Here is a 26589-nt window from a genome sequence, read left to right as displayed (position 1 = left end):
AGAACCGGAAGCAATGAGGGTTGGAGAGGACCTGGTGAAGCACAATAAACCCTGAGACAGTAACTAGTGAGTGACCAGCGGAGAGACTGGTAATGGTACCAGAAGTTGCCCAAAAACCTAGAAGTCCAGGGAGGGTCAGAGAGGACCCGGTGGCAACCAGGAAGTGTTTGGATACCAGCGGTCCCCCCCCCCCCCCACTGCGGGTAGCTGCTGTTGTAACAACTGTCTATGAACACCTTCAGTTAAGTCGGTTTTTTGATCTGTTGTGGGAGTTGCTTGGGGGAGGTTCTCAGAGTGGCTCCTTTATTGACCTCACTTGCGTTCACTGGTTTTGGTGATTTATTTTTCACTATTGTTTTTGATTTATTACACACAAGGAGATAGATACCCTATGATGGTGTGGGGGCAGGGACTTGTGGGTCTCTGTCTCATCATGTGAAGCGCTGGAGTTATTCTCCCTTCGCTGCCTCTTTCACACTGAGGGTACTCCATTACTAAATTATATTAGATTTTAGAGTATTCACGCTATTTAGCGTGTGTTCACTGTTGGTTTGGTCATTAAGTCGCCACTCTCTGAACCGTGTGATCTACACTGCCTCTTGGTTATTTAACGGGGCATGAATATCGATAATCTTACTGAAGATAAGCGGCAAATTTCCCCACCATGAGGACCCATAATATCAGAACAAGATTCGTTACTAGAACCTCGCTCTAAATGTGTTGATTTTTTTTTTTTTTTTTTGCACATCCATTTGCCAATAAGACATTTTCATGTTCATGATACTACCAATTTCTTGAATAAGATTTCCAACATTCAATTTATGGCACAGTATGAAATACAGATAGTGACTTTAGATGTATAATCACTCTACACTGTGATACCTGAAGAGGAAGCACTTGTTTTGACTTATTATTGGTATTATCATGGAGGATCACCATGAATACCAATGGATTTTCTGATCGAACTCGCAAGAATAGCTATGCAATATTTTTGGCTTTCTTTTGGATGGAGTGTTTTACCAGAAAACCTTAGGAGTAACAATGGGAGCCACGGCGGTTCCATTAGTTGCAAATTTGTATATGGCCCATTTTGAGAAACGTTATATTCGGACTTCCCCTATAAGCAGCATATTTTGCATTGGATTAGCTTTATTGATGACGTTTTTTTTCTTTTGGGATGGAGATAAGTCAGGTCTTGAAGATTTTAACCAGTTGATTGAAAGGCATTCTTAAAATCAATTTCATGATGACTTGTGATAAGACAGAGATCTCTTTTTTTAAAGAAAATTTGTAATCAAAATTTTAATCCAGAGGGGATGGGCTGGGTGGGTGGGGAGGATTGGGTGGGGGTTTGCACAATTAAATATTTGCATATTTGGAAGCGTATGAATTTACTTTATCAATAACTTTATATATAATAATTTTTATGGGGGAAATATGTTGACCTCATTATATATTGTAAAGACTTTAGGTGATGTATAAAGTGTAAAATGTATTCTTTTCCTTGTATTCACTTAATGAAAGTATTAAAAATGAATAAAGATTATAAAAAAAAAACAACAAAATTTTCCATTTTTTAAAAGCATGTATCTTGACAAAGAAATAAGGTTACAATAAGACAAATTTATAAAGAAAATCAATATCCATCAATTTCAGCATTAAAGGGAAATTCTATAAGAAGCGCCCAAAATGTAGGCGCCTAATTAGGCATTGTTCAGTGCGATTCAAGTAAAATTGGATGCTGTTTAATTAATCAAGTTTCAAGTTTATTTATTCATTTGATGAATCGCCTATTAAAATTGCTAGGCGATGTACATAATCCAAGTAAAGAATAAAACAGAGAAACTAACATATTAACAATATGATTACATAAAATACATACTTGAGGTGGGAGGAAAGAAATTAAAGTTACAATCTTGAGTTTGGTAGAAAAGGTAAAAACAAGAGGTAAGGGGTTATAAAACCAATGTACAGTTTAAGAAGTATCTCTAAAACATATAAAAGTTTCAAGTATTAAAAGCGTCATTAAATAAGTTTTTAAAAGTTTTTAAAATATTACGATATCGTGTTCAGTTCTAATATACTGAGGAAGGGCGTTCCACCATTGTGGTCCCATCACAGTAAACATGTCTGATCTCCTTGTCCCTATGATTTTCAAAGAGGGTACAGAAAGTAGATTTTGATCAGGTGATCGAAGTGGACGTTGGGTAAACATGCTGAGCGGAACTTATTTTAGAGGCGCCCAAGAAATAGGCCAGCTCTAGGCACAACTAAAAGTTAGGCGCCTAGCTGAGCACTTAAGCACGCTTAAGTGTAGCACTTAAGCACGCTTAAGTGATTCTGCAATAAGACGCCTAACGTGTAGCCACGCCCATGCCTAACAAGCATAGCGCCTATTTTTTTGAAGGCCGTCTAAATTTTTAGAGGCGCCTTGTTACAGAATCACGCCTTCTTGATAGGCGCCTATGTTTCAATCAGTGCTGTTTAAAAAGCCTAATTGAGCTTGTTATTCAATTTTAGATAGGCGCCTATCTAGGTGGGTGCCTCCGAAATAGGTGCCTAACTTTAGGCGCTGGTTACAGAATTTGGGCCTAAGTAACGCTATTAAACCTCATTATAAGGGAAAGTATCTAAAAGAGCTGAGGCAAGACGTTTGAAAAGACAGGAAATAAAGGAAAAGCTATCCCAAAAGACTAGGGGCTCCTTGTACTAAGCTGCGGTAGCGTTTTTAGCGTGCGCTACATGGAAAAACTAACGCCAGCTCATTAGAGGCGTTAGCGTCTAGCGCGTGCTAAAACCGTTAGCACAGCTTAGTAAAAGGAGCCCTAGATCTATAACTGGCGGTTTACATGTTAAGCATCATTAATTTCAACATGGTTCATATTTGAAAGGGTAGAGACTGCTATTGGAATTAGAGATTTCCTTGCTTCCAAGAAATTTCTCAAATGCTCAGGATTAAAGAATGCGAAAGACTTCTCCTCTACTTTAACAATGCATTTGCATGGAAACTGCAAGAAAAAGGTCCAATACCAGGGGTTTAAGAGCCAAAAAGGCCTTTCTTCTCTGTTGAGTGGACCTACAAAGGTCAGGAAATATCAAAACAGGATTACCCATGAATTTTATTATCTTAAATCTAAAATACATTAGAAATATCCAATTCCTATCGTATTCTAACACAAATGTAGCGAGATCTCATTTTTGGATGTTAAATTGATATGGAGAAATAATAATAATAATAATAACTTTATTTTTGTCTACCGCAGTACCACAACAGTTCAGAGTGGTTTACAGAGGAAGAGACTGTACACAGACAGCGATGTTACAGAAAAGACTTTCAGGTTACCTTAGCAAGTCAAGAGTAGTCAGGTATATCCGGAGGTATATCAGAGATATAAGGCAGGAAGGGAGTCAGAGAAATTTATCAAAGAGATAGGTTTTAATTGATTTCCTGAAGGTTTGGTAGAAGGGTGCATTTGAAAACAATCAGCTTGAGACTATTGTTTTTAGGAAAAGCACTGACCGCAACACTTTCCTACATTTTGGTAGCTTTCATCCTATGCGTCATAAACAAAGTCTACCTCTTTCTCAGTTTCTGAGATATCGGAGGATTTGTTCGACCCGAGGAGATTTTAAGATGTAAGCAGCAGACTGTGAGATTATCTAGCACACATGATCAGAAGAGCGTATAAGAGAACTTCAAATGTGAAGAACCAGGACTTAAGATGTTTTGAGAAAAACTGTGAAAATAACGAGGAAGAAATAGTTACTTGTGTGTTAAACTTGGATCAGAGGGCACAACAATTGGGGCATATTTTGAAAAGACACTGGCATTTAGGGCCAGATTCTTTAAGTGGCACCTAAAATTAGATACCTTTTAGGTGCCAAACTTAATTGGTAAAATCCCCTTAATAGCTTTAATAATTGAAAAAAGATGAATTGGGTGTTAGGCACCTACCCAGTTCAATAAAAAGGGGGGGGGGATTTTTATGGGCGGCGTGTGACTTAGGCACCACAAAGTACGATTCTCCAAAAACTTAGGTGCCTGAAATGTAGTCCTTTAAAACCCTTGCCTACATTTTTGGTGCCTAAATTTTTACATAGGCGCCATTCTGTAAACGTTGCCTAAGCGTGATTGACACACAGCTGGTGCCAGCCAATTTAGGCGCTGTTTACAGAATCTGGGTCTTAGTCTCTATGCTTCCAGCATTTGCAAATACTCAGTTGAGAGTGGCGTACAGAAGAGGTTTGAATTTCAAAGAAGTTGAGTCCTGCTGTGTTTCGAGAATCCCATAATGAGATGGATGGATTGAGAGGCCATAATCCATGTGGTAGATGTAAGACCTACTCTGTCTCATTAACAATAACAGAGTTTGTGAATCCACTGGATCAGAAAATATACCGTTTATGTTTTGGAACTACTTGTGATTCAGAGTTTGTGGTGTACTTTATTATATGTCCTTGTGAGAAATTATACGTGCAATTCAAGTTTTGAATGGTTAAACTTCGCAGCGTGCTGCTAAGACGTAAAAGTAAAGCACCTATTATATACCACTGTATGATGGCCACGCAAAAAATTTGAAGGGAAGGGGCGTGAGGGACAAACTCAGGTAGTTTATTCTAGGCATATGGGGCAACTAGATGAAAGGAACAAAGTCTAGAATTTGAGTGGAGGAGAAGGGTACAGCTAAGAGCAGCTGATGTGAGGAACGGAGTTCTCCGGAAGGTGTATAAGGAGAGAGGAGAGATATTGAGGGGCAGAAGAATGAACACACTTGTAGGTTAGTATTAGGACTTTGAACTGTATGCGAAAGCAGACAGGGAGCCAGTGAAATGATTTAAGGAGATAAGAGAGAGAGAGAGCAGTTGGAAAAGATAAAAGCAGTTTACCCTTGTGTTTTATACCAACACAGAAAAGCCATGGCCTTCACACATAGGCAACTTCTTATAAACGTAACCTCTTGAAGTCCACGATGAATATCCAGAGGTATTATGACTGATGGTAGGTTGCGGTTGCAGGTGCTGCTGCCCAGAAAAATGGTTTTCATCAGCTTATCTTTTGTGGTATATAGAGAACCCTAGATGTGCAGTGAAGTTTTGGTGCATCATAACCTCCAGGTTGCATATTTCCTGTGTGGTGTTATCCCAGCTAGGTTAAAGTTCTTAGCCATTACTACTCTGAGTAAGCAGAAAAGCCTTTCAGAGTCCAAAGCTTGTTTCTGAAGGTGCTCTGGTAAAGCAAGACTCGTGAAAGCTGGTCAAAAGTGTTTGAAGGTATCTCTCACAATTTACTAGATTTTGAGGTGAAATAACATGGTAGCCATATTGATTTTTTTTTTTTGTGAGAATGAAGTTCAAATTAAAATATTAGTAGCAAAATGTCCTGACATTGAGACCAATTAGCGTTGTTCTTAAAAGGATAATCTTGTGTAAAAAAAAAAAAAAAATAGGAACATTTCTAGTTTTTGCTTGTATACCTGTAGTCTGGTACTCTATTTAATGAAACTTTAGTTTGGCCAATGCCTCACTAATGGTCTTTGATACGGTGTCAAGTTCAAATACCGAGCAACCTGTGAAACTTTCTAGTTCATTTTGCCTGTAAAGTATCATTTTCAGCAACCTTTCGTTCTTCCTTTCTCTTCAGGTTGAAAGAATCGTAGACAAAAGGAAGACTAGGAAAGGTAAATGGGAATATCTCATCCGATGGAAGGGTTACGGGAGCAATGAAGACACATGGGAGCCTGAGCACCACCTGATGCATTGTGAGGAATTTATTGATGAATTTAATGGACTTAATGTCGGCAGGGAGAAGCGAGCAAAACATTCCAAGCAGGCCATCACGCCAAAATTTTTACGAGATGCTCGAAGATCATCACTTCAGAAACTATCGCACCGGGCCTCCGAGTCTGGGAAAGGCAGGGGAGCAGCACATAAAAAAAGGTACATAAACTCAGCTCTTCAGAAACCAAAAAGGGTGTATACGACAAAACAACCATCTGGTGAGAGAGCCACCAAAACCGTGACTTACCGGACTACACCCAGTGGCTTGCAGATAATGCCACTTAAAAAGACTCATCATGGAATGGAGAATGGAGATACCGACCATGAGAAAGAGTCCAGATATTTTGGAAATACATCAGGGCAGGGAAAAATGGATTTGGATGATCATGAAGGAGGCCATAACTTGTCAAACAAGCTGGAAGTTAACGATTCACCTCTCATGAATGGAATAGGTATGCCCTTTTACTCTGCTATTGATTTTCTGTTCTTGCCTTTGTAATGGCAAAGGATGAAAAACACAGTCACTTCTTCCTTGAGTTGGAAAATATTTTTTGAAGTTAAGAAAATTGTGAGTCATTTTTATATCCTTGTCCTACCCTAGATTATCTAACCATGTGACAACCGTAGGCAATATGAAAACCATAATTTTGAGACCTAAATTACAAATATTTTAAAGTACTTTTATTTATACTCAACTGCCTTAGTCATTTATACTTAACTGCCTCAGTCATTTATTTTAAAATTATTTTAAAATTTTAGAATGTCATATACGGTAGCTGGTTTACAATCGTAGTGATTTCACAAATGACCTGCATCATATGCTTTCCATGAGCCAATCGCATTCTAGCGTGTGATCCATCCAAAGCAGAAAATCCAAAGTGGATTCCAGGGGCTGGAAAGAAGGCATGCCTAGTGTTGAGCAAAGTCCTTCACTATGGGTCCTTTTTACAAAGCTGTGGGAGCAAGTCTCCTGCATCCTAGGAGTTGAATGGACTTTGGTGCATTTGCCGCAGGGGACTCACTACTGTGGCTTTGTAAAAGGGACCCTTATGTCTAAGAAGTAATCTGTGTTGAGTGTAGCATCTTCAGTCATTTGGAAAAGTGGGAAGAATGCCAAACCTTTCAGGCAAAAAACTTTTATTCAGTCTAAAAATATTTTGGCACTGTATATATCTGCTTCAAAGGACTTTTGAAACATTACAAATATGCACTTTTTTTTTATTATAATTTTGAATACATTACAATATCCAATAATTCCAAAGGAAAAAAGGAAAAATCACACAAAACAATACATAATCAAATCTTACAAACATAATTCCTTTTAAGCCCACATTAATGGGGAGAACATGTTACTATTTCTAATCAAATAAATTCAAGAAAAACTAAAGGACAATAATTCTCGGTTCGTAGTAAACAACCTTGAATCATTCCTTACTAAGTGGGATATTAATTTAATTTCTCCTCTTATTCTCAGCTGGATGAAACAAACTCATTTCTGTTCTCTCGCAACTAAAAATTGTTGTAGTTGTATAGGATCCCAAAAGGCATACTCAATATCTTGTAACTTAACCAGACATTTACAAGGAAATTTCAGGTAAAAAGATGCCTCTAGGGCCAAAACTCTAGCCTTCAATTTCAGAAATTCTTTCCTTCTCAATTGAGTGGTCCTAGAGACATCCGGAAAAATCCTGACTAAATCCCCACAGAATTTCATTAACCTATTTTTGAAGTAAAGTTTCATTAATAACATCTTATCTATCTCGCTCATGCATGTTATCACCAGGGTGGACCGACTCTGGATCACATCCTGTGTATCTTCCAGAAATTCAGTCAAATTTACTTCTGGGCAGATTCAATTTTTTTAGGAGGAATATAATAATAATTATTTATTGGAAAATTCTCCGCATTGGCCACTCCCAGTACTTCTTTGAAAAACTTCCTTAATAAAATTTCAGGTGACAATAGATGAGTTACTGGAAAATTGACTAAGCGGAGATTTTTTACTCTATTCATATTCTCCATAGATTCAATTTTGGAATGTATCACTGTAGAATCTTTAACAGCAGATACCGAGACAGCTTGTAAAGTATTACATTGAGTTTCTATAACATTTAGTCGTTTATCCAAACAACCTAAATTAGAGTCCACATTTTCTAATTTACAAGAAACTGACTGAGAAAAACCCCCATTTGTTTCATCGTTGTCCTGAGAAACCCTTCAACTCTAGATATTCCTAACCATAAGTCCTTTAGGGTAATATCCTGTGTTTCCTCTGTTCGTGGATTTTCCTCCACTCCTCCAGAAAAAATCAATGGTTTAGGTATTTCAGTATAAACTAATTTATTTATATGGGTAGAGGAAACCACTTGTCCATCGGATATAGTAGGGTTTATATTCCTACTATCACTAGATACTGGGTGAAGGGGAGGGGTCCGTTCGAGGGGACTTATTGAAGCTCCTGACAAGGAGGAATCTATATTTGATGGTACAGCAAGTGGGTTTTCAGATAATAGTGTTAAATGTCTGTCCGTGGGGCCAGATACCACTGGTGTTGAACTTTTTGGTTTAATTTTCCTTTTCCCCATATTCAAATAAACATACAAAAATTATGGAAGTAAATAATGTTACCAACAAGTTCTAGCTCCTGGACTCCTCGTGGCTCCAAGGGGCGTGCCCTAAGGGGCGCGGCAGCGGCTGCTCTTTAAGATGTTGGAGACGGACCCAATGACGTCAGGGGTCCGTCTCTATGGGTGCCTGTCGGCGTTGGTCGCAAGGAAGAGAGAACCGCTGCTGCAGGAGACTGGGACCACACAAAAAGCCTCCTCCAAATATCCTCCAAGTTAGTAACAACTCCCCACAAATATGCACTTTAATGGTCTTGTGTGAGTTTTACAGGATGTGAAGAATTAAAGTGAAAGTATATTATAGGGCTAATGGGGGAGGGGGGAAAAACAAAGGCACCCTTTTACTAAGCTGCACAAGTAAATGGGTTTTGTACGTCCTAATACGGGCCCTTCCAATACACTAAGCCCATTTCTAGTGCTTCTGTAAAAGAGTCATTTTTCTATTTGTTGAATTTTTGGCCGTGGCGTAATGTCAGCAATAGCACACAAACATTTAAAGAAATTAATGCAGGAGCACTTAATATAGTAGATGGCGGCAGATAAAAACACGAATGGTCCATCCAGTCTGCTCAACCTTACCCTCTCTTTAAATTACTGATTTAATTTAAAATTTTCTTCTTAGCTATTTCTGGGCCATAACCCAAAGCTCTGCCTGGTACTATGCTTAGGTTCCATCTACTGAACTCTCCATCAAAGCTCACTCCAGCCCATCTAAACCATCCCAGCCGTCGAAGCCCTCCCCAGCCCATCCTCAACCAAATGGCCATATATGGGACACATTCTGCCCAGTCCTGTCCTTAGCTCTTCAATATATGGCATTATTTTCTGATTCGCAATCCTTTGTGTTCATCCCACGCTTTTTTGTCACCGTTGGCCTACTTTCAGGTGCATATCGTGGCCCTAGGGAAACGCTTAGGGCCACCTACGCTCGCTTAAGGCCACTTCCAGGCAAAACCACGCCCATGTCTTTGGTGAGCTTACCTATGCATCTCCCTAGGCTCATGAAAATGCCTACAATGTAGGCTGCCTGCCTCGGGGGTGAGGGGGGGTTAAACTTGTGTCCCAATTTGCTGGTTAGACAGCGATAGGACATCTACTGCCGTCTACAATCAGGACACCATTTATAGAATTTGCCCCTTTTATAGTCTGATTCTATAAATGGCACCTACCGGCTCGGTTGTCAATCAACCTCGAGGCGTCATTTATAGAATCACATTTAGTGGTGCTTAGGCATCGCTAGGCGTCCTAGAGGTAAGCACCGTTATATTAGGCCAGATTTTACCTGGCCTAATTTAATGGTGCCCAACTCTTACGCCTAGCGACGCCCAAGTCAGTCACACCTATTCCCTTTCGGTGGTAGGGGTACTTTTATAGAATAATCTGAGAGGACCGCTTAGGTTGGTCTCTGAAATTCAGAAATTTAAAAAAGGTGTTGAAAACAACTTTATTATTAGAGGTCTTTTCTTGAAAGATGACTTTCTTTTTAATACTGTTGGAAAGTTCTTTTGATAAGTGTAAATAATTTTTATAGTATTGTTTTTATAATGATGTATGCATTTTGTGACCTGCTTAGGTTTTAAGTGGGGTATAAGTTTTTAAATAAATAAGATAAGTGTCGTTAGGCATCAGAGAGTGGTATTCTATAAGCCACCCTTAAAGTTAAGTATGATTTATAAAATAGCGCAAATACCCGCAAACTGCGCCTAACTTTAGCCACATCCATTTGCACCAATGGAAAAGTGTGCAAATCCTCACATCTAAAGTTAGGCACAGATGCCCTTTAGTCTATAATTATGCACATAACTTTGAGGAATGCTCCAATCTGCCCATGACCCTCCCATTTCCTTGCCCCCTTTTGGGCGCCACTTGTAAATTTCAGGTGTGGATCCCTCACCTAAATTTACACACGCAAATTTAAATGAAAACCAATTAATGCTAACAATTGCTAATCAGTGCTAATTGGCTTGTTATTCAATTAAGTTGCGCATGCAAACTGGGTGCACGCAACTGAAAGCGCCATATATAGAATTTGGGAGATAATACCGTTTTTAAATGATTAATTCGTGTATTTAAGGAACAAAGTTATCCAGTTTTTATATTGCCCATGTGAAAAAGCAACTGCCCGCTGAACTTAAGAATTGGTTGTTTCACATTTACCAGCAATAATTGCAACCCAACACTTCCTACAGTTTGATATTGAGTCATCGCAGTCCACTCTTCTTTGCAAAACTGCTTTAATTCAGACACATTCGTAGATTTTCATACATTGTAGCTCCTGCCCCAGCACCTCTAGTGGGTTCAAGTCGGGACTTACATTTGTGCTTTGGATCATTGTTTTGCTGCATAACCCAATTACCATATGCTGTATACTCGAACACAATCCGGGATTTAGACAGTGTTTCTGAGCAGGTGTGCTATGGCTCACTTATGCCACGATGCTGGCAGCTCAGGTAAACTCTACCCAGGCTGGGCCAGGAGATTTTGAAACAGTAATTTAGGCTATAGGGCTAGATTCACTAACCTTGCCCGAATCGGAACAATCCGTTTCCGATTCAGGCAGGTCCGACGAATTCACTAACCTAAAATATGCAGATGGGGCAATTGGAGGAACGCCCCCATCTGCCTGCACGGATCGCTCATGTGCAGACCCATCCTAGCCGTGACTTTTTTTTTTTTTTTAACTTTGGCGGCGGCGGCAGCCTCTTCCCTCCTTCCCTTCAGTGCAAGCCCGCAGGTTTAAAGCTGGCGCTGCACTGCGGCATGCAGCCCCGCTTTAAAACCACGGGCTTGGACTGCAGGGAAGGGCGGCAGAGAGCAGGAGAGATCGGGACAGGCAGGCATGGGGGTTTGGGGCAGGCAGGCGCGTTCGGGGCTGCAGGAGATGGGGCTGACAGGTTAGAAAGCAGGGCAGTCGCAAAGGGCTTCAGCGACTAGTCCTCAGCAGTCGCTTTTTGCGAGCCCAGTTGGATCGAAAAAAAGTTTAGTGAATCGCGTCCCTGCCTACTTTGCATGCAGTTTCCCTCATTTGCTTGCGTGCACCAGAAGCGGATCGCTACACAGGTTAGTGAATACTGCAGCAGGGAAATCTGGTCGCTAAGGGCTTGCAAATCGATCGGTACACAATCGGTTTGCTTAGTGAATCTAGCCCATAGTTCTTTTATATCTGGACGGCTGCAATTCTTCCTAATGAACAACTAAAATCATTTTGCAGTAAGTAGATGAGAGAGGAAAAACATCACTAGCATCTTTGCACTGGTTATCCTGCTATCTGTGATTTTGCTTATCCTGTGTAAGATTGTAATTCTGCTCTTCAAAGCCCTTCACTGAGTGATGTCTTGGTATTTGGATGCGAAAGTTTCATGGTGTTGACCGGGAAGGAAGGGCTTTGCAGTGTAGCACTAAGATGTTTCTGCATTTTCTCGTGTACTAGAAAGAATGCTTTCGATGGCATAGCACCTACGCCATGGAATCATCTGCCTCCTAAGGTCCTAGAGTTGAACAGTTCTTTGCTGTTCCATAAAAACCTTAAAACTTGGCTGTTTTCCTTTGCTGGTTCAATGAAGCAGAGTCTGTCTACTGAATGGAATTTACCTTGGAAATACAACGATTTGTATTTAGACTGAAATATTATGGGTTAGAAACAAGATACTGGGCTTAATGGACCTTCGGTCTGTCCCAGTATGGCAACTTTTATGTTCTAATTGGATTTTTAACTTGATAGCTCCAACTTTTAAGTTAAGTTTTTATATGTAAGCATTATAACACTATGTAACAAATTTTTTTTTTAATTGAAAAATAATGCAATTAAAAACATCTGAAGTTACACAGTTGTATACAGAACAATACATTAAATCATTGTATATCTTATTTTATGGTGCATACTAAAATTTTAAATTATCTATGATGTCTAATATAACTCAACCCTCGCGTCCCCCCCCCCCCAACCCCGATGGAAGGATGTGTGCAGGAGATTCATAAGATCTGGGCAAAAGCTTAAGTGTCAAAGGTTAATTGGGCCTATCATTATGGGAATTAAATCAGATTTCATATGTATTCCAAATGGTATTATAGTTCTGTAATTGATTTCTCCGAAGAACTGTTAATTTAGACATCTGCTGTATATATTGAACGTTAGCCAGAAATACTCGTAACTCTGGTAGATTTAATTGTTTCTAGGCAGATGCCAGGACAAGTCGCCCTGCTGTCATTATCAGATGTATCCATTTCTGATGTTTCAGAGGCAGGGCGTCTGGCCCCTTATTCAACAGACAGCACTGCATGGTCTTAGGGATCGAAGTGCCTAGTACTTCCTCAATAAAGGAAATTTATCCCAATTAAAAATATAAAAATATAACACTATGTAACAAAATTTTATTTATTTTGTTCCTGTGTAATAAGTGTTCTTTCTTAATTGCCTATGCCACAAAGTATAGAAAATGGCTATCGTTCCCCTCAGACTTTGCTTTTGTGAGCAGGACATTGACATTTTTGGAGAACATTCTAGATTGATTCCAAGCTGAGTAAACTTAGGGTCCTTTTTTGACTAAATTGCAGTAAGGTATTGTTGTTGGGTGGCAAACAGTACCACAGTTGAAAAAAGATTTATCGCTTGGCAATTCAGGTGGAAAGGCTTACCATGGCTCTGAGCAAAGGAAGGGGCGTGTTGTGGGCGTGCATACCCACAAAGCACTGGCACACTGTGATAAAAGCACATAGTACTTGTTACCATTGGATTAGCTCAGGAGCCTTTACCACCTGCAAAAAGGCAGATGGTAAGGGCTTCTCAGAAAATGCTGTTAGCACAGCACGTGTGGGCAAAAACCTGCCTCTCAGCAGATACGCCTATGAGACATTCTTTTTTGACCCGGGATCATTTCTGAATTGCCATGGGCCAAAATCAGTGTTGGCTCCTGCTGTGCTAATTTTGGCCATGGGCCTTGGTAAAAGGACCACTTAGAGTAACCTCAAGAATTTTCTAGAACCGTCCATCAATATAAATAGTAGTACAGTATAACTATAGAGATCTTAAGCTCACCGGCTCAGATCAGTTCCAGCTGCCTAAGTGGTAACATATCTGCATTGTTTTAGATGGCATCCAGGAAGGAGAAAGAGGCTTGGAACAGCTTTGTCGCAGTGGTTTGGGGCTTCCTGGGCAATCACAAGGCTGAACACTACGTGGAGTTGGTTGAGAATCTGGTGAATTACACTTCTCTCTCAATATTCACGGGGTTAGGGGCAGAGCTGGCCCGTGAATAGTGAAAATTTTCAACTAACTTTTGGGCCGGCTCTGACTCACCCCTACCTTCCCCCCGGCATCCCGAACCTTTTTTTTTTTTAAAACGAAACGCTGCATCCTGGACCTCCCCGTAGCTTATTTGGTGGTCTAGCTCTTCCTACGTTCCTGCCCTGTGCAGATCACTCGTACAAAATGGCTGCGGGGAGTTCCCGTCGTAGTCTCGAGAGACCATATTTAAAAAGGTCATGAATTCTTCATCAACTTTGCCAGAGAGGGCAGTTATTAACTAGAAAAAGGCATCTACAAATAATTGCGTCTTAAGAAGTTTCCTAAACGTGCCCTTTTCACGACAATTTCGTATTTGGCCCACAAGGGAGTTCCATATTTTAACCCAATAAAGATTTATTCTTTTTTTTTAAGTACATTCTCAGGGACATATTCTTTAACAGCACCATAAGTTAGGTGGTGGTAAGCACCCTACCACTGCCTAACTTAACCACCCCCCCTATCAGTGTCTGAGCTGTTGCCACCGCAGCTGACACTAAAAACTGCGCTACGGTTTTGTAAAAGGAGGGGGTTAGTCACTTTAATTGGTGTTAATCGGAGCGGTAATTGACCACATCATTTAAAACCAATTAAAAAGTCATTTTTATAAAAAAATGTAGGCGCCTCCAAAAAAGGATGCTATGTGGCACCTATGGCCAAAATAGGCCGGAAATGATCTTAGGTACTGTGATTCTCGGCAACCTTGGGCACCGTTAACGTAGGTCTACAAAACCCTGGCCCACATTGCCGGTGCCTACGTTAGATGTAAACCTCAATTCTCTTAACAGCGCCTACGCATGATGGACATGCAGTCGGTGCCGCTATTAGAGACGTCTGCCGATGTTGGCGCCATTACTAGAATCCACCCTTCAATGTCCAGATCTTATCTGGTGCCCACACCACAGCAGCAATTAATGTTGAAGTCTTTGCTAATTCGGTGTCTGGTGTCGACAAGATAGCTGAAAGGTTCAAAGGAGCAATATCTTGCTCTGTTCGTTTCTGGCCCTCCATCGGCTTAGACGGTAAATAATAAATCTGTGAAAAAGGTGGAATATTTTCATCGGCAGCTTCGAGAATTTCCTTAAAGTCCTTTTCACTGTTGTGTTAATTCTCGTGGAAGGTATTTCTGTATTTATCTATAAGCATTTTAAAAAATAAATACTTATAGACCGATGATGATATTTGGTGACCAAGAGATTCACCTGTTGAACGCTGCACTGCACATATATTTTGTGAACGCCCCTGACCCGCTCATGCCTCTTTAGTAGCCATGCCCTCTTTAGGGTTGCATATGAGAGGATTTGGGGGTGGATCATTATAGAATCACATGCAGGCAGATCTGTGTACAAATCCAAATTAATTAATGTCAAGAATTAACAGCCAATTATTGACTAACGGTTCATTATCCTTATTTATTTGCGTTGAAAAGAACTTAAGTATCTTGTGGTGAAATAAATAAGAGAGCCACTACCGACATAGCTACATTTCGACTTCTGCATCAGGGCAATAATTCTCCTTAAGCACATAAGCATTGCCTCTGCCGAGTCAGACCATAGGTCCATCGTGCACAGCAGTCCGCTCCCGCGGCGGTCCCCCAGGTCAATGACCTGTAAGTGATCCTTTATTAATACATTTTATACTGTATAGTACCCCTCTAATTATACCCTTCAATCCCCTTTTCCTTCAGGAACTTGTCCAACCCCTTTTTGAAACCCAAAATCGTAGTCTGCTCAACCACCTCCTCTGGAAGCGCATTCCAGGTATCCACCACCCTCTGAGTGAAGAAGAACTTCCTAGCATTTGTTCTGAATCTGTCTCCCTTCAATTTTTTTGAGTGCCCTCTTGTTCTTGTTTCCCCCACCAGTCTGAAGAATCTGCCCCTCTCTACCTTCTCTTTACCCTTGTAAGTTTCTATCATGTCCCCTCTAAGTCTCCGCTTTTCCAGAGAAAAGAGCCCCAGCTTCTCCAGCCTTTCAGCATATGAAAGGTTTTCCATGCCCTTTATCATTCTTGTTGCTCTTCTCTGGACCCTCTCGAGTATCGCCATATCCTTCTTAAGGTGCAGTGACCAGTAATGAATGCAGTATTCCAGATGCGGGTGCACCATCGCCCAATATAGCGGCAGGATAACTTCTTTGGTTCTGGTAGTGATTCCCTTTTTGGTAATGCCCAACATTCTGTTCGCCTTCTTTGAGGCTGCTGCGCATTGTGCCTCCGGCTTCATTGTTTTGCCCACCAAAACCCCCAAGTCCTTTTCTAGGTTGCTTACCCCCCAATACCATCCCTCCCATCGTGTAGTTGTACATCGGGTTTCCTTTCCCTATGTGCAAAACTTTGCATTTCTCTACATTGAAGCTCATTTGCCATTTATTTGCCCATTCACTCAGTTTGTTCAGGTCCCTTTGTAGTCCTTCATCGCAGTTCTTCTCTAGATGCATTAAACAGCCTCTACAAGATATGTTCTTTTCATTACATAGAAACATAGAAAATGGTGGCAGAAAAGGGCCATAGCCCATCGAGTCTGCCCCTGCCAAGTATCCGCCCCTCTGAATTTACTCCCTCAAAGATCCCACGAGAGCATCCCATTTTCTCTTAAAATCCGTCACGTTGCTGGCCTCAATCACCTGCAGTGGGAGTCTGTTCCACTGATCCACCACTCTTTCGGTGAAGAAGTACTTTCTGGAGTCGCTATGAAACTTCCCTCCCCTGATTTTCAGTGGATGCCCTCTGGTGGTCGAGGGTCTCACGAGACAGAAGATATCATCTTCCGACTCGATGCAACCCGTGATGTACTTAAACGTTTCAATCATGTCTCCCCTCTCTCTTCGTTCCTCAAGTGAGTACAGCCGCAATTTTTTTAGTCTTTCTTCATACGTTAGATCCTTGAGCCCCAAGACCATCCTGGTGGCCATTCACTGAACCGACTCGACCCTCAGCATGTCCTTACAGTAGTGTGGTCTCCAGAATTGAACACAATACTCCAAGTGAGGCCTCACCATGGATCTGTATAACGGCATGATGACTTCAGGACTCTTACTGTGTTAATTCCACATGGATGTCCAGACAGATTTGCTAGGGCATCAGGCAGCCAAGTGATATAAACTCATATCTGACTATATGAATAAAAAACCAAAAACAAGCTTGAGAGACATTTGGAGCATTGAGATTAAGCAGCAGATTTCTGCTACTCAATGGCCACGGATTTGGACTTGGAGGATGAGATGTGCAGCATCAGCATCTAAGAGACAAACATGGTTTCATTTGTTACATAGAAGTTTTTGGACCCCCCTGTTCATTTACAAAAGTTGGACTGTTCCAAGTCTAATAGATGCTGGCACTGTCATCTTGATGTAGGGACACTGGATCATTTGTTGTTCTATTGTTCTTTGATACACTTCTCCCTCCGTATTCGCTGTGATGGGGGATTAACAGAACCGCAAATACGGAAAAACCGCAAATAACTTTTTTATATGTTATTTGCTGTTTTCTGTTAAAAAACATCGTGAATATGGTGAAACCGCAAATAATATGGAGGGAGATTTGGCCTGTTCCTGAGGAGAGGCAACACACGGTGAAGAAAGTGCCGGGAACCAGCGATTTTTCTCTGTAAACGCTTGGAATCGGCGATTTCTCTGTGCAAGCTGATGTAATTTGGGGAGAGGAGCCAGCAAGCTAAAACCCGTGAATAATCGAAACCGCGAATACGGAGGGAGAAGTGTACTTAACTTTTGGAAATCTGTATGGAGACATATTAATTTGATTCTGGAGACTGATTCCGCTGTCGTATGAAGTGGTAATGTGTGGGACATTGTTATCTCCTACACCTCCAATGGATAAACATAAAATCAGATTATTTATTTTAATTTATTTATTCGATTTTTTAGCCCGTCCTCCCAAAAGAGCCCAGAACGGGTTACAATGAATATACTGGTGCATTAAAATTATAAGTAAGATAGGCACTTAGAAATTCCCTAACTGTCCCGAAGGCTCACAATCTAACTAAAGTACCAGGAAAAATGACAATTAGAAGAGTAATAAAGAAAGAAAATAGAGATAGAGGAGAAAAATAAGAAAATAAACATACTAATAAGATTACAATGATCTAAAGGAATTTGAAAGGTTAAAAAGAGGGGAGAGAAGAATAGATGCAGAGGGAGAACCGTTGAAGCAATAGAATTCTGGGGAAATTTAAATGAAATTTGAATGATAAAATAAAACAAAATAAGTGAGATTAAAAAATATATCATAAACTAAAAAGAAATGAAAATAAAATCAAAACAGCCAAAACTGAAGTCCAGCTTGAACGGGCCCCCGAGCCGACCGTTGGTCCGATGGCCGGACTGCAGCCCTGCTTCGTCGGCTCTCCCCTGCTGGAATGGTGTTAGATGGTGTTACAGGGTTTGGTTTTGGTCTTTTACTTTTTCCATCTGTAGCAAATACAGTATCCAATGTAAGTTGTTTTCTTGAAGCCATCTGAAATCACTTTAGTTAAACTGAAGGGATTAAATAGTTATAAAATCTTTAGTGAGAATGTCCAGGGAGAGGAGCTCTGCACTCAAACTGCCATCCTCCTCGCCTCCAAGTTCTGGATTACTTGGTATAATGACTGGGGTAGCCATGCAAATGGTCACTAAAAATTGGAAGAATTTTGATAGATTAAGGGCTCCTTTTACTAAGCTGCGGTAGCATTTTTAGCGCGTACTGCAGATTAGCGCGCGCTAACCCCCACTCTACACGGAGAAACTAATGCCAGCTCAATGGAGGCGTTAGCATCTAGCGAGCGCTAAGACCGCTAGCACATCTTAGTAAAAAGAACCCTAAATTTCACTTTTGGGTGGAATTCATTATGCTTGTGTTATAAATACGAGAAAATGAATTTTGAACTAATGGTTAATAGTAAGTTGTTTAAACTGACGTGGGGACCGTTGACCAATTTTATTAATTTTAATTAATGGTTTATTCCCCTATTACTGGTTTGATTTGCACATCCAGGGAAGGGGGGTGGGTGGGAGGGAGAGGGTTATTATATTAGGATTTGTTTATTAATTACATGTATGTACTATTGTATGGTTTAATTGAATAAATTGGAATTAGGGTGGGTGGGAGGGGGGAGAAAATGGTTTCTCATGTGTTTATTGATGGATGTAAGTGCTGTTTTTCAAATTACTTGTATGTATTCCTCTATGCACTGTGTTTAGACTGAAAAATTAATAAAGATATATTAAAAAAAAATTCCACATGGATGATATTTCTGTATTTATCTATATGCATTTTTAAATAAATATTTATGGACTAATGATGATGTTTGGTGGCCATGAGATTCACCTGTTGAGATTTTCTGGGCGATTAGCTACTGGCGACTGGTCCCAAAAAAATTTTTCAAGGATATTTAAGGGCTCCCTTTACTAATCTGTGATAGCGATTTTGGCACACGTAGAATAGCCGCGCGCACTAGACACTAACGCCAGCATTGAGCTGGTGTTAGTTCTAGCTGCGTAGCGCAGGTTTAGTGCACGCGGTAATTTACACGCTAAAAACACTATCGCAGCTTAGTAAAAGGAGCCCTAAATTAAGTATATCGTATTCTTTGTGTATAAATAAGAAGAGCACTGGGATATTTTCATAATGCATCGCTGATTGTTCCTCCACTGTTTAGGACAGTGTTCAGTGCAAGGTCCGGGGGCCAGTGGTTGCCCTCAGAGACCTCTGGGGAGGACCCCATCATCTTCCTGGGTTTGTTTCTGCTACTCTGTCTCTCTATGCAGGATCAGTTTCAGAAAGTAGATGGGGGAAGAGCCACATGCTTGAAGGAAAAGGCATTTCTCAATATGAGAATGCATTTGGAAATTCTCACAACCTTAAGACTACCCTCTAATGAAGCGTGTGTGGTGCAGGGGTTAAAGCTATAGCCTCAGCACCCTGAGCTTGTGGGTTCAAGCCCACGCTGCTTCTTGTGACCCTGGTCATCACTTTATCCCCCCCCCCCCCCCCGCCCCCCCCATTGCCCCAGGTACATTAGATGGATTGTGAGCCCAATGGGACAGGCAGAGAAAAATGTTTAAGTACCTGAATAAATTCATGTAAACCATTCTGAACTCCCTTGGGAGAACGGTATAGAAAAATGAACAAATAAATAGTGTGAACATTTTCAGCCTCTGATAACCAGAGCTGGTATTGTGACATCATAATGCCTCATTCCACCAATGCCTAATAGCCAGTCTCATCAGTGATGTCACAACGGCTTGATTGTCCTATACGTGGCTCACTTTTGCTACACTTTGATTTCTAAAGTTGCGCAGTGGTTAAAGCTTCAGCCTCCTTGAGCACCTTGAGCTTGTGGGTTCAAACCCATGCTGCTTCTCGTGACCCTGGTCAAGTCACCTAAGCCCCCTATGGCCCCAGGTACACTAGATAGATTGTGAGGGAAAAATGCTTGAGTACTGGAATAAATTCATGGAAACCGTTTTGAGCTCCCTTGGGAGAACGGTATAGAAAATTGAATAAGGAAATAAATAATGAAGTTTGAAGGTGAGCTGGTGGGTATAGATGTCACTAACACACACTGATCAGCAGTGTCGTGGCATTGCATGGGAAGATATTTGGTGGCTCTCCTTCAGCTCGTTAGAATCCAAAGTGGCCCCAGCTTAAACATTACTAAAGACCGCTAGTTTAGGACTTTTAAGTTACTATTTATAAAATACTAGCTTAAGCGGCAGAAATCATGGCTACCTTCCTGGCGTGGACATTCATGCCTTCATGCGTAAATTAGTATATTTTAACATCCTCTCTTGTATTGTACTGATTAGATGAGTTTATTTCCCTTAAATTTACAAGTTTAGTAGTGGGGGGGAAGGGGGTTATTTTTATTATTACATATTCTATAAGATATTTGATCATATATTAGGAAAGGGTGGGAAGGGGAGTGATAAGAGTTTATGATTTGTATCATTGATGGTTATTAAGTGATGTATTTATTGTTAATTGGTTTCAACATTTATCACACTTATTCTAAGTTTGAAAATGAATAAAGAATTTAATTTTAACATCTATGCGTGTACTTGTGAAGGCCACCCACACTCCATCCCTGTACATCATTGCCGTCAAAGTCTGCTCCGTCATGTCATCAGCCATCCTTTACTCTGGTCGGTCTTTTAGAACAAGCCATTTATGCACACATGTAGCCTTGTACATATTACGGCGTCGTTTTTCAGTTGGCGATGATGAATATTTGTTTAACCGGCTGCCCAGTGTTGCTCACAGGTTTTCAATGCCAGACCATGTCCAGGCACCGGCATTAAATATTCAGTTGTATGCAGCCGGCTCTCTTTTGTGCAGGTCCGTGCAGTGTTCAGCACTTACCGCTAAACTTAGGCGGTTAAGGGCTGCCCAGCGATGCCTAACCTAAAAATCTGCACCTAACCAAAATTAAATCAATTAGCTTAAATGACGTGGTAATTGACTGAGCTAATTTAATAGTTACTAAAAAAAAAAAACACCTCACAAAAAAACTGAAATTAAAAGTTAGGTGTAGAATTCCACGCAGCGCCTATCAACACTTAAGTGAAGGCGCCTTCTGGCGCCTAACGACACCTACCTGGAAAGTAGGAGACTAGGTATGGTTGCGTGAGGCATTGCTAGGCGTCCTAGATAGGTGCCAGTAAATTAGACCACTGAAAACCTGGTTGACGTAGCAGCGCCTACCTTTAGGATACCTAGCAACGCCTAAGTCCGCTTAGGCACCGCGAGGCGTGATTCTGTAAATAGCACCTAGAGATTTAATTGATGGCCATGCTGAGCGGCACCTACAATAGAAGCTGGCCCTAAGTGCTGAATCTTGGCACTTAACCGCGTAAGTGCCGACTCCGCCCATGGACTGCACACAAAATAGCAGGCTATGAGTTTAGCAGTCTAGGATGATATTCAGAGTCACTGGTTAAGTGCCGCTGAATATTAGCAAAGAGCCCTGAACAAGCAATTTAACTCAGTGGTCTCAAACACGCGGCCCGGGGGCCACATGCGGCCCGCCAGGTACTATTTTCAGGCCCTCAGTATGTTTATCATAATCACAAAAGTAAAATAAAACATTTTCTCGATCACATGTCTCTTTAGCTATAAATTACAATATCATTATTAACACTTAGCCAAAAGGAAAGATTTATAAACTATAAAGAGTTTTACCTCATACAAAATTGTCATTTCTTTAATAAGACATTAACTATTTTTTCTGAGGCCCTCCAAGTACCTACAAATCCAAAATGTGGCCCTGCCAAGGGTTTGAGTTTGAGACCACTGGCCTATAGGAAGAGGAGATGCAAATGTTAAAAGCCTTAGCCAATAGGGAGAGGAGGAGATAGTGGATGCTCTGGATGAGCCATTTGGCCTTTATCAGCCAACATAAAGTTCTATGACATCACAATGCAGGTGTAAAGAGCCCTAGCCTATAGGAGGAGGAGATGCAAATGTTACAAGCCTTAGCCAATAGGGAGAGGAGGAGATAGTGGATGCTCTGGATGAGCCATTTGGCCTTTATCAGCCAACATAAAGTTCTATGACATCACAATGCAGGTATAAAGAGCCTTAGCCTATAGAAGTGTTCTCATACTGGTGGCCCGCCAGGTACTATTTAGAGGCCCTCGGTATGTTTATCATAATCACAAAAGTAAAATAAAAGAGTTTCTTGATCATATGTCTCTTTAGCTATAAATTACAATATTATTATTAAGACTTAGCCAAAAGCAAAGATTTATAAACTATAAAGAGTTTTACCTCATGCAAAATTGTCATTTCTTTAATAAGACATTAATTATTTTTTCTGAGGCCCTCCAAGGACCTACAAATCCAAAATGTGGCCCTGCAAAGGCTTTGAGTTTGAGACCACTGATTTAACTGGTCCAGGAGCTGTTTCTGGCTCGTTCAATTGCTTTAAATATCGAACCGTATAAAATTACCCCCAAAACGCAAACATTTATATACTGTATCTGTATAGTCACCGATGCTATTTTTTCATCCCAAAAGATTCATCGCTGCCTAATGGAGGGATGAATTCGCACAGCCCTGTGAAACGAAAACTGGAAGTGGTAAAAGATTACGTATTTGATAAAAGACTGAGGTACAGCGTCCGGCAGAACGAGGGCAACTGCCGATTCCGAGACATCGTGGTAAGGAAGGAAGACGGTTTTACGCACATACTGCTTTCAAGCCAGACGTCGGATAACAACGCGTTGACGCCCGAGGTAAGCACGTAGCCACGTAGAAATGTAAAACGGGACCTGAAACGGCAAAGAATGAAACCAAATATAAATGGACCTAATGAGTGATGTGTGAGGTCATTATAAGAGGTTTGCATGGCATTTTTGCGTGCCCTGTGCATGCATATAAACAGTGATTTTAGGAAAGCTGCTCCTTATACATGTAGATCGACTGTAGACACAGTTTTAAAGACTGCGCATTACGGGCATGGTATGGCCAGAAAAATTGAGTGTTGCCAACTTGGCAGCAGTAATATACATGTGCTAAAAAAAAAAAAAAAAATCTAAACATTCACAGGTGAAAGTATCAGTTAAGTGCAATGTTTGGTTCTTAATTCCCTTAACATGTATTCAATCCTACACGCAGCAGAAAGGAATTATCTCACAGTTGCCATTCATCCTTTCAATTGGGTTGTTCTGCATATCTGCTATGTGTGAATTTGTAACTTTGTTGCTATCTTTCCACTATGTATGTAAAATTGTAACCCGTTCTGGGCTCTTCTAGAAGAACGGGCTAGAAAATTGGCTAAATAAATAAGTTGAAAGTGGGTAGCCGAGTACTGGCCTTTGAAAGGTAGCGAATGCTCATCGCCCTGGAGTCGCCCAAAGGAGCTCGCCCAGGAGGCAGGGCAACAAAGAACCGGTGGCAAATCTTTGGAAACGCAACACAAATACAGAATAGTCAGCAGTTATAACGTAACCCACGTCAGTTAAAGAGACAGTTGCAGCTATTATGTGCTTTAAAATACTTTTTTCCGGGTCCAACGTCGACCATGTGTGACCACATTAGTGGCCAGAGCTTCGGTCCGGGACAGGCAGGGCAACAAAGAACCAGTGGCAAAACTGCGCATCTCCTTAGGGGGCGGAGCTTCAGTCTGGGACAGGCAGGGCAACAAAGAACCGGTGGCAAAACTGTATCGCCTTAGGGGGCGGAGCTTCAGTCTGGGACAGGCAGGGCAACAAAGAACTGGTGGCAAACTGCATCGCCTTAGGGGGAGGAGCTTCGGTCTGGGACAGGCAGGGCAACAAAGAACCAGTGGCAAAACTGCGCATCGCCTTAGGGGGCAGAGCTTTGGTCTGGGACAGGCAGGGCAACAAAGAACCAGTGGTAAAACTATGTATCGCCTTAGGGGGCGGAGCTTTGGTCTGGGACAGGCAGAGCAACAAAGAACCAGTGGCAAAACTGTGCATCACCTTAGGGGGCAGAGCTTCAGTCTGGGACAGGCAGGGCAACAAAGAACTGGTGGCAAAACTGTGCATCTCCTTAGGGGGAGGAGCTTTGGTCTGGGTCAGGCAGGGCAACAAAGAACCAGTGGCAGAACTGTGCATCACTTAAGGGCGGAGCTTCAGTCCAAGACAGGCAGAGAAACAAAGAACCAGTGGCAAAACTGTGCATCGCCTTAGGGGGCGGAGCTTTGGTCTGGGAAAGGCAGGGCAACAAAGAACCAGTGGCAAAACTGCATCGCCTTAGGGGGCGGAGCTTTGGTCTGGGACAGGCAGGGCAACAAAGAACCAGTGGCAAAACTGCATCGCCTTAGGGGGCGGAGCTTTGGTCTGGGACAAGCAGAGCAACAAAGAACAAGTGACAAAACTGTGCTTCGCCCTAGAAGGCCGGAACTTCGGTCTGGAACAGGCAGATCAACAACTGGTGTCAAAACTGTGAGTCATCTTGGTGGGGGGGCAGAACTTTGGTCGAGGACAGGCAGGGCAACAAAGAACCGGAGGTAAAACTGGAAACACAGCCCAAATACAGAATAGTCAGCAGTTATAGCCTGACCCATAGAAGGTAACACTGCAAAGGAATGCTCCCATTTATGTTTTGCTTAGATTAAATCTGTATTTGTAGGAGTGCAATACAATGTTCTTGAAAAGCGAAAGCTGGATACAGCGATCTGAAGCCTGACACATCCTGCCTTACGTTCACCCTATATAATCGGGGCCCACCAGCTTGCTCTGAGCTGAGCTCCCTCAGTTCGCATGAAAGGAAACCTAGTTCAGGCGACCCCTTGGCCACATGTCATAACCTGCCCAGTGGTTATACGTGGGCTTAATTTTACCCATTACCAGCAGAAAGAAAAGTTTTATATACTTCTCGATTACTGTAATGTTATCTACTTGACAGTCGCCAAGAAAGAACTAGCAAGACTTAAAATAATACAAAATACAGCGGTCAGAATGATTTATGGCCTGAAGAAATTTGATCATGCTACACCCTTTTACTGGGAATTGCATTGGATGAAGACCTGGCTATTCTCAAAACTCTGATACTTATTCCATCTCCGGCATTCTAAGCCCTCTAAAACTCTTCATACTTGGACCTCTAACCCTTCATTGTAGTTCCTTTCCATCCCATCTCCTGTAAACCGTGCCGAGCTCTACGAATGTGGAGATGATGCGGTATACAAACCTAAGATTTAGTTTAGGCTGACAATGGAAGCCTGGGTATTGTTTAAATTGGGTTGTTTCTGTTATAAGGCTGTTTATGGTACAGCCCCTTCTTACTTAGTCAATAGATTCACTTTAGCATCATACAGACTTAGTAGAAGAATTCATCCTTTGTTTAATTTTCCATCCTTCCAGGGCTGTAGGAGTAAGAAATTTCTCAATCATACTTTGGCATCTCAGGCAGCTCTTCATGACAACGAATTCCCAATATTGTTGCTTACTACCCATTCCTGTGGACACTTCAGAAAACAACTGACCTATATTTTTTCTAAATATTTGACTGCTTAATTAATTATCTTATTCTATGTAACATGTTTACTTTTATTACTTTTTGTAAACCGCGTTGAACGTCTGGTTATGCGGTTAATAAGCACTATATACAGTGAATGAAGCTCCATCCTACCACATCAACGCTGAAAAGAATCTATAGGTTTTAGAAACCTGCGGTTGGTGGTCACACTTATGGTGCACTGAAAACAAATACCGCCTGGCACTTTTTAATGTGGTTATGATTAAAGCAAAATCTCTCTCTTCTGTGGTGAGAGATAAGAACATAAGAAGTTGCCTCCGCTGAGGCAGACCAGAGGTCCATCTCGCCCAGCGGTCCACTCCCACGGCGGTCCATCAGGCCTATTGCCTGAGCAGTGGTCCCTGCCTATTTCTATAACTTACCTCTTACTCCTATCCCTATAACCTACCTCTACTCCTATCTGTACCCCTCAATCCCTTTGTCCTCTAGGAACCTATCCAAACCTTCTTTGAAGCCCTGTAACGTGCTCCTGCCTATCACAGCCTCCGGAAGCGCATTCCATGTATCCACCACCCTCTGGGTGAAAAATAACTTCCTGGCGTTTGTTCTAAACCTGTCCCCTTTTAATTTCTCCGAGTGCCCCCTTGTACTTGTGGTTCCCCATAATTTGAAAAATCTGTCCCTGTCTACTTTTTCTATGCCTTTCAGGATCTTGAAGGTTTCTATCATGTCTCCCCTAAGTCTCCGCTTCTCCAGGGAGAACAGCCCCAGTTTTTTCAATCTGTCAGTATATGAGAGGGGACAAAATTGAGAAGAAAGGCACATTAGTACCCTTTATGCTGGTAGAAAGATGGCGATTGTTAAAGGCTTATTTACCTACGTGAAGATGCACGACCTGAATGGCTCAATTGGCCTAGATGCTATAAAATGGTCACAAAAATCGAGCTGGATGCTGTGGGCCGA

At 41.4% G+C, this 26589-nt stretch overlaps 1 protein-coding gene across 3 annotated transcripts in view; it reads left to right on the top strand.

The window, feature by feature from the left end:
- Positions 1–26589, top strand: part of CDYL2 (chromodomain Y like 2) — a 79935-nt gene that overhangs the window by 30446 nt on the left and 22900 nt on the right. For 2 of the 3 annotated variants that reach the window (XM_033940115.1, XM_033940116.1), the window contains exons 2-3: positions 5642–6230; positions 22699–22916. In XM_033940115.1, the coding sequence (XP_033796006.1) occupies positions 5642–6230; positions 22699–22916 (807 nt within the window). The remainder of the gene's footprint in view (positions 1–5641; positions 6231–22698; positions 22917–26589) is intronic. The other variant, XM_033940117.1, reaches the window with a different exon arrangement.

Source organism: Geotrypetes seraphini, chromosome 4, assembly GCF_902459505.1.
Source record: "Geotrypetes seraphini chromosome 4, aGeoSer1.1, whole genome shotgun sequence".
NCBI classification, from domain to species: domain Eukaryota; kingdom Metazoa; phylum Chordata; class Amphibia; order Gymnophiona; family Dermophiidae; genus Geotrypetes; species Geotrypetes seraphini.
This window is presented reverse-complemented; position numbering and strand designations above follow the sequence as displayed.